Raw genomic sequence first — 9,428 nt, 5'->3', positions numbered from 1 at the left:
GTCTGAAAGAAGAAAGTCATATACACCTAGGATGCCTCGGGGGTGAGTGAAACGCAGCCTAATTTTCATTTTGGGGCGAACTAACCCTTTAATGCATAAAAATTAAGGTTGAACCACTGATGTCACATGGACTATTTTAACGATGTCCTTACTACCTTTCTGGACCTTGAACGTGTCAGTTGTGTTGCTGTCTATGCAGGGTCAGAACAGATTTCATCAAAAATATCTTAATTTGTGTTCCGATAATGAACAAACGGTCTTATGGGTTTGAAACGACATGAGGGTGAGTTATTAATGACAGAATTTTTGGGTGAACTAACCCTTTAAATATTTTATTATGAGGCTTTGAGTCTTGAGCTTATGAGTAAGTATACTTATAGTTATATCCAATTTTTGCCATAAAAAACCTCTAATCCCTGCTAGTTTTTGCATAGTGTTTGTGCAAAGATACAAAGAAAGGAGGTGACAACTTACTGGTTTACGTGGAGCATCTTGGATCAGCAGAAGAACATAAATTTGACTCCTTCCTGTGGTCGGCATACGTTTAACATGAAAACCAGCCACGTAAACAGACTAATCAAAACACGTCTACTATGTTTTTACCAGGCACCCGGATTACGCTAGTGACAAATTGCTAGACCAGTAGTTGCAAAATGACAATTTAGACAACTTTGCAGCTCAAAATTGTATGTGTTTTCTAAAAGATTTAAAGTGAAGAATTAAAGTGCTTTAACAAAAAACATCCTCCAATTTCTGCCTTTAAACTTCATTTAACTCCATTAGGTGCCTTATTCTAACCAACATTTTGGAGTCATTGAAATTATTTTCTATGTTAATTAACATTCCTTTAGCCTGATAGTAATGGACCGGGGCTGCTAATATAAAAGGTTCAGGTTGCATCCAGGTGGCGGTAAACTTGAAATAGAGACTAACTAACATGTCACATGTGCCCTTTCACCAGCTAGACTCTTAATTGCAGGTTACTCCAAAGGGATTGTCCCTGTATTGAGCGCACTATAACAAAAGCATCAGCTAAATGACAGTTAATTACCAAATCTGCAGTATTTGATCTCTGCCCCTGAGAAATTCAATTATGAAGCAGTAGCACCAGTAAGCACTACTGCTATCTTAACAAGTACAGAAAAATCTATGAAATAGTAGCTTCTGCTTTTAATGAACCTTATTTCATTTGCATATAGACGCAAGGTGCAGAAAATGTTTGGTTTTGCCTGCCAATCATAAACACAGCCTCCTCACACTTGCTGATTTGCATCATTGTGAAGCCGCCCTGGACTCGCTCACTAGCAATTATCCTTGGGTTTTTTCTCCATCTTACCATAAACATACACCCACAAGTCATCATGTTTAAACACAGCCCCTATACTTTGGGCTCAAAAACAAACCTCATGCCTGTGTAAATATTTAGTCCACACAGGTGTGATTTAACTTGACAGGGGAGAAACTCCCGGTGCGGTTGCTCCCTCCTCCTTTTAAGTTAATTGGAGCTTGATCATTGATTTTGGCTGGTATGGTGGTAACAGAAGTGTTTGTGCTACAAGGCAGTGAATATTAACAACCGTACCCCCTCAAGGCAGCCCGGTGTGACAGCGTGATTGACAGGCCGGCCTCTTCTGCATAAATAAGGACTTTTTGCACCTCGATCTCTTCAGAGAGCTAAATCCCAGAGCTGGGGAACTCTTCCCTCTTGCATGACAAACAGAACAACATCTCCGATTGCAAACAAGGCTGGGCTCCCTGAAGGAGGGCTGTTTTGATGAAGGATCTCATTTAGTGCTTTGGAGGCACGGCTGTAGCATGCGTCGTGAGGAGGTTTAGTTAGCCTGCGGCTGCCAGACACGGCCTACAGGACTTGGGGTTCCTCAATCTCGCCATTGATTTGGAGTGAAATAGCATAAATGTGCCGTTTTAGAAGTTTGCCCCTGGCATGCTGATGCAGGGCCGGGCCAGACTGTCGGAGTCTGATTACTGATCAGCATGGGCAGGCTGCCAGGAAACAGGGCTTTGGGTCCACTTTAATTATGTTCTGTCCACCTGACTAACCTTCAGCCGTCAAGCTCAGAAGGTATCCTCCTCCTCCAAGCTCTCTCTCTTTTCATTGCCTTTAAGAAAAACTGTTTATTATTGCTGTCTTTCTCTGTTTAAATCGTTGTGGTCTAAAGGTTCTTGAGTCAATAACGTGGCCATTTTTGTCTGCATCTATTAATTTATTCAAAAATACACTGACAAGGCAATTCATACACAATATGAATCAGATGCACCTATTTTATGATGGGCATGTTTTTCATTTCTGAATTAAAATGTATTTGGGTTTTAGGGTGACACAACTATCCTGATATCACAGTGAAAAAAACACCTGAAACTCTTTAAAAGAAATAATATTCATTCATTCATTCATTCATTCATTCTGCTTTCCTGCTTTATTATTTTATTTTATTTTATTTTTTAAAGTCTTGTGGTATGATGAGCATGCAGAAAAAATATATTAAACAGGAAATGATATACGTAGAGAGGACCCCTGCAGACTGTAAGACCCTCAAGGTCCGTAAGTCTCTTAAAATGACAGAAAATTTGAACTTTTTATGACAAGGCAAGGTTAGTTCAAGGTGTAAAAAAGTATATTTTTTAATTAATAATTCTTAATATTTGTATTATTGTAAAATAGCTCTTATCTTGAAAAATATAACATTGGTATTTTGTATTATTTTATAAATATATTATTTTTTATTTATTTATATTTTATGTAATAAAACTTAAAAAGCAAAATTGAAACTTAATCAAACTTAATAATTATTCATAATGAAATTGTACACTAAAAACATTCAAGGTGTAAGGAAAATATGTTATTACTTTTTACTTAATATATGACATTTTTACTTGTTGAAAATGTTATAAACATTTTTTGGAATAATATGAAACCAACATGAATGCAAAGTGCATTTTTTAAGTCTTTTAAAATCTTTTTATATTTTTCATACTCCTAAACACTAGGTATGTCTGAAATCGCATACTGATGAAGAACAAATTTTGCAGCTGTTAAAAAAAATATGTTCTACACTGAAAAATAATAATAAACTAAATGTGAAATTTGTGAAGTAGAAAAACAGAAATAGTATTTTGCTATAAAACAAACTCCAATAATCTTTGTTTTATTTACAACTTCAAAACATAATTTTACAGTGTAGTAATAACTTGTGTAGTGTGAATAAAAACCAACATATTACATCCGTCATGTTGTCATTGTCATGCGACTTATAGTATCACTTGTGTTGTTTTACTGTCATTCTGAACTGTTCTCCCATGGCCTTTTAGGATGGAAAATATCTAACATGCCATTAATGTAGTAGGTAATCTGGATATTTTTCACCTACTGTTTTATAAATACTTTGAATTCAGAAATGCTACTCATTTAATATACTGTTTTTCACCTTCTATACAGAAGGTAAGCAGGCATTTTTGTATAAAGGGATTGTCTGAAAGTCTCTTTGATGTGTAAAAACATTGTGCCCTCACATATTATACCATCTTACTATTATTGCTACATTGTTGAGGTCTAGTCATTACAGTCATGCACTATGAAAAAGCTTTGTTATCCACAGCTCAAAGTTCGCTCTTATGGCTTCCTCGACCTCTAGCGCTCTTTTTTTCTTCTCAATGTTATCTGTCTCCTTCCATTTGTACTTTGAACAGTGGCCTGCGGTGGAATGGTGAAAAACGTGACTCTCGGCCGCATTGTGTCTCCTGGTTTCCCTGGCAACTACAGCAACAACCTGACCTGCCACTGGGTGCTGGAGGCCCCTGAGGGTCAACGGCTGCACGTGCACTTCGAGAAGGTGGCCCTCGCGGAAGACGATGACAGGTTCGTCCCAGTCAACTCACTCAGTGCTCGCTATTATACACTAATTAGTCATCTGATGTTCAAAGAGACAGTTGGAGAAGCTCCGAGTGTCTCTTCACAGTGCCGTCACACTCCAAATGTGGTGCTGCTCTTCAGGGCATTATCTGCTACGGCGAGAGCGAGGCATGATAGGAACAGCTGTGAGAGCGTGAGTGAAAGTGGATGAAAGTTTCTGAGATCAGACACTTGCTCTCCTTTAAAATAATTTAGAATAATCAAATCCCCTAGTGAAGGCGCAGAGAGAGCGATTAGAGCCCACTCCAGGGCCTCAGGAGGAGGATTCAGTTATTTTTATTAGCGGTATCCGCTTTTTCTGCAGGCTTTGCTAACAAATGGACTTTTAATGAGGTCACTTGCTGCTCAGCTATTCAAAATCATATCAGGCAATTATTATGCAAACTGCCAAAAGACAGTACTAGAAATCGGGGGAACGTTACATCTGCTGCCAAACAGATACTGTTGAGAGATTCCTTGTTTTGAACCGAACAAAACCCTTATGTCTGCAGGTTTCTGATTAAAAACGGCAACCACATTGATTCACCGATTTTGTACGACTCGTACGAGGTGGAATACCTTCCTAACGAGGGAATTGTTAGTTCCGCCAGACATCTCTTCGTGGAGTTTACGACGGATGGTTTCGGCACCAACACGGGAGTAGCCATCAGATATGAAGGTATGGACCAACAAAGAATTTACAACAAATTTTCAGCAGTCAGAATGAATACAATCCAATACATTTCTGTTTTTATGAACCCTAAATGTTGCAGTCACATTGATATATTTGTTTACATCTACATTACAAGTATTCAAACAAAACAGTTCTCGGTCATAAGTGCCATTTTTGCCATGATGACAAATCCAAACAGAAAGACATGTATTTCAGAAGAGCTTTTTTAGGAAATATTTAGCAAATATATCTTCTCCACTGACCAGTTCGTAAGACTTGAGACAAAAACACACACGTTCGTAAGAGTTAAAGGGGTAGTTCACCCAAAAATTTTAATTCTGTCATTAATTACTCATCCTCATGTCATTCCAAACCCATAAAACCTTTGTTCCCCTTAATTCGGAACACAAATTAAGATATTTTTAATGAAATCCAAGAGCTTTCTGAACATGCATAGACAGCAATGCAACTACCAAGTTCAAGGCCCAGAAAGGTAGGACATATCTAAAATAGCCCATGTGACATCAGCGTTTCAACTGTAACGTTAAGAAGCTACGTGAATACTTTTTGTGTGCAAAGAAAACAAAAATAACGACTTTATTCAACAATTACTTCTCTTCTGTGTCAGTCTTCGAAGTCCTGACATGGAAGAGAAGAAATAAAATTCTTCTTAAAATTAAGGTTGAACCACTGATGTCACATGGACTATTTTAACAATGTCCTTACTACCTTTCTGGGCCTTGAACATGTTAATTGTGTTGCTGTCTATGCAGGGTCAGAAAGCTCTCGGATTTCATCAAAAATATCTTAATTTGTGTTCCAAAGATGAACGAAGATCTTTCAGGTTTGGAACAATATGAGAGCGAGTAATTAATGACAAAATTTTCATTTTTGGGTGAACTAACCCTTTAAAGCCTATGTAAACATGCACAGCATGTCCAAAAGGTATTTTTTAAAGTGATTGAGAAAATAGTTGGATTCCAGCTTAACAATAATGAGGACTTGAAAGCAGCCAGCATCTTTTCTAATCCATCCTCCGCTGGTTTGTCTCTGAGCCGGGCCGTACATGGCGACAGTTACCAAGTTCAAACGTCGTTTGAAGAACACGTGTCCTCTATAGAGCCTGAGGGCTGTGATGGAGACAAAGAGCGTACCTTCCGGCACATTCCCCTTGTTGCTTCGATTCACACCAAAGATCTGTTCTCCCATGTGCCTTGCTTAACACTCTTTAGATTCCTGGCTCAAATGAGATCTATTCAGATTAAATCAAATGGAAATCGAATGAAGCGGGCAAATGCAACCCGACAAGGTCATTAAAATGAGTTTTAACTGGAAACGCAGAGCCTTTTTTTAACAGAAATTGCATTCCTATTCCCTCTGACAGGTCAGTCGAACATGTGCAGTTGCATTTGTTCACAGGGATGTCAGGTACACCTCAGGACCTCACAGTCATTATCCAGCGAGATCAGTCTAATCTCATTTACCATGCCACAATCCGATTATGCTATCTACAATATACTAATGTGCCTTCACGGCAACCTGTAACAATTCTGCTTGTCTTCTCACGCTCCAGACGTCTCTCTGAATTTCACACCAGCCAGGCTGCTCAGGTTTTAATAGTCTTTCTGATTGAAGTGCCATTCCCCTTCATCTGCCATCATAAACAAAATGGATCTGTTTTTATCCATTTCAGTAGACTAGCAAAAGCATTGATCTGGAACTCTGTGGTTGTTGAGAGGCCACACGCGGAATACTCAGTCCTCTGAAGGCCTTTTAAACCATAATCATGTAAATCTATGTAGTAATTGCAGTTGAACAGAATAGTTTTATTTGTACATATTTGCTGAAATAAATGATTTTCAGAGCATTACCATAATTTTTAGAGATTAATTTCTCTTTTAGTGTAATGACCATGTTTTCTATGACAGTCAGTTTGGCTCAGAGAAACTTTAATAGCTGAAGTTTCTCTTTCATACCTTAAATGCTACTGATCAAATGTTAAATATATATATATATATATATAATTATTATTTTTATTTTTTTTTTTGATCACCAAGGCTGCATTTATTTAATCAAAATACAGTAAGAACTGCAATAATGTGAAATTATACAATTTAAAATAAATGTTTTCTATTTTAAGATATTTTAAAGTGTAATTTATTCCTGTGATGCAAAGCTGAATTTTACTCTAGTCTTCAGTGTCACATGATCTTTCAGAAAACATTCTTATATGTGATATGCGGTACAATTTTCAGTATTTCTTTCAGTATAGAAAGTTCATAAAAACAGCATTTATTTGAAATAGAAATATTTTGTAATATACATTTTTACTGTCACTGTTGGTCAATTTAATGTATCCTAGCTGATTAAAAGTTGTAAAAGTGTATTCATACCTTCATATTCATTCATCTATAGACTTAATGGAGTTCTGCTTTATGTTTAATTTAAGAATCAACTTTGTCCTAAAATTAGGCATTTTCTGACATATAGTAAAAGTACAAAACTGTAATGTTTGTATAGCATACCATCATGGCGAGGTAAAACATAGTACCTGTGAATTCTATGTTTTCTTTGTTTTAGAAGTGTCCCTATTGTAATTTAGTTTTGAAGGGATTTTAATGAGAAATGTTTGACTTCATATTTCGATACATAACTTTTGTGTCTTTGAACATTGAACAAAAGTTTGAGATATTGTTGGAGATCTCTTTGAAAACTCTCTTTTCTCGGGAGGAAAATCTTTCTTACCATTTAATCTAATTGCTGCTTGGGAGAAATAACTGAGACATTAAAGAGATTTCATCTCTGTTTTTTCTTCCTATTGGGACTTCACTCATAGCAATAACATAAAATGCACATAAATTATGCACTGTCTGGAACAAATTACTCTTATTTCCATATAAATTTGACTTTTATGCTGATACCATCTTATATAATGATTGTTTCTATGCTTATAAGAGAGCAAGAATCACCTGATGATTAAAATGACTAATTTCTACTTCTTTTAGAGAACGGAGTCAGATGAAGCCAAAGATGAATATTGCAAATGTGTCTGGGGAAGGGGGTGAAAACAGTTTGCTGTAATTGGCAGAATCGCCTGTGTTTGCTGAATGTGGGTAGTCTAATCTAGCTCACGCTTGAATGAGGCCGGACCCGGAGGGATATCAAAGCCACTGTTTCTCCATCGTCTGAACATCCTCATCTTAAGTCTCCTTCTCTCGCTCTAATCTCTATTCTACATTCTCAGACGAGCACAACAACCAATAACGGTTCAGCCAGGCGTGACAGTTTGTTGTTTCCCTGAGTGAGTTTGTTCATTCACGTTTCACATTTATTCACATTGTCGGGCCGTCTCTCTTCCTTTTACACCCGTAAGTGACCTTGCAAGTCTGGCTAAGGATGATTAACTAACAATCTTTTTCCAAGGGCAACCAGAAACCTTGGGTTTGCGTCCAGGAAGATTATGATTGGTGGGAAAGTAAAACGCTGCACATTGCTTTAGCAGACAAATTCTTTTAGACTGCCTTCTAAAAACGCTTTCAAATTCGGATTCTGCGCTGTCCTTTCGGACTAAATTATTTTGTTAAGCGTTTAAAGGCTGAGCCGAGCGGACTGGTTGTCTGTGTGTGTTAAGCTCTTCTGAAATCAGATGCTTGGTGATAGTGTTTGGACTGTGATGTGCGTCTCGGCGCAGGTGATTTATGGTGTATCCTCTCAGCTTTTGCAGCAGGTCACTGCTACGAGCCATTCGTCAAGTACGGCAACTTCACCACCACTGACAGCACCTACGCTGTGGGCACGGTCGTGGAGTTCACCTGTGACCCCGGATACACCCTGGAGCAGGGCTCTGTTATCATCGAGTGCATGGATCCCAGCAACCCTCAATGGAATGAGACTGAGCCCGCCTGCAGAGGTGCGTGTGAATGTTTGCATATGTATATGTACCAGAGTTGAGCCAAATACAGAATTGAATCAGTGGCTGCCTTTCAGTTCATGAGAGTGAATGTGAATCTGTCCGTAAGGCTTAAAATCTTTCCAATTTCAAGGCTTTATAAACATTTTGGTTACTTTATTTTGATAGTCCACTTTAGACATTCTACTAACTATAAGTAACTTTGCAACTACATGTCAACTAATTCTCATGGATTCACAACTACATGTCTACTAACTCTCAGATTAGACTGTTAGGTTAGGTTTAGAGTTAGTCAATTAAGTTGACATATACTTGCAAAGATTCTTATAGTCAGTATGTTGTATGTGGTGGGCCTATCAAAGTAAAGTGTTAGGAGATATTAAGCAGACAGTCTACTAATACTCTAATGACTGCTAGTTGACATTTGGTTGCAAAGTTACTTACTGTTAGTAGAATGTTTGTCTTTGTCTTCAGTTCATTTAATTCTTCTTCCTTTAAAATTGCATTCAAACTCGAATTGCAATTCTGCCTCCTTTTTGCAACCTCATTTCAAACACAATTCTGAATGGCACGCAAGCCTAATATTCTTGGTTAATATTCAACTCTGGGTTGAATTTACTAAAATGTAATTTTAATAATAAAGTTTATATTAAAGGGGTCTTATGATGTTGCTAAAAAGAACATTATTTTGTGTATTTGGTGTAATAAAATGTGTTTATGCGGTTTAAGGTTCACATTCACAACACATTCTTTTCCACATACTGTACATTATTGTTTCTCCTCTATGCCCCACCTTCTGAAACGCGTTGATTTTTACAAAGCTCATCTTTGAAAAAGTCTGGTCTGAAAAGCGAGGTGTGCTCTGATTGGCCAGCAATCCAGTGCGTTGTGATTGGCCGAATACCTCAAGCGTGTGACGGAAATGTTACGCCCCT

General features: G+C 37.6%; 1 protein-coding gene across 6 annotated transcripts in view; it reads left to right on the top strand.

The window, feature by feature from the left end:
- Window positions 1-9,428, top strand: part of sez6b (seizure related 6 homolog b) — a 185,525-nt gene that overhangs the window by 149,546 nt on the left and 26,551 nt on the right. For all 6 annotated transcript variants that reach the window (XM_016557060.1, XM_016557059.1, XM_016557056.1 and 3 more), the window contains exons 6-8: window positions 3,709-3,877; window positions 4,423-4,589; window positions 8,299-8,493. In XM_016557060.1, coding sequence (XP_016412546.1) covers window positions 3,709-3,877; window positions 4,423-4,589; window positions 8,299-8,493 — 531 coding nt within the window. The remainder of the gene's footprint in view (window positions 1-3,708; window positions 3,878-4,422; window positions 4,590-8,298; window positions 8,494-9,428) is intronic.

Source organism: Sinocyclocheilus rhinocerous, unplaced genomic scaffold, assembly GCF_001515625.1.
Source record: "Sinocyclocheilus rhinocerous isolate Xijiao unplaced genomic scaffold, SAMN03320098_v1.1 scaffold166, whole genome shotgun sequence".
NCBI classification, from domain to species: domain Eukaryota; kingdom Metazoa; phylum Chordata; class Actinopteri; order Cypriniformes; family Cyprinidae; genus Sinocyclocheilus; species Sinocyclocheilus rhinocerous.
Note: the sequence above shows the minus strand (reverse complement) of the source record. Positions and strands in the feature narration are given on the sequence as shown.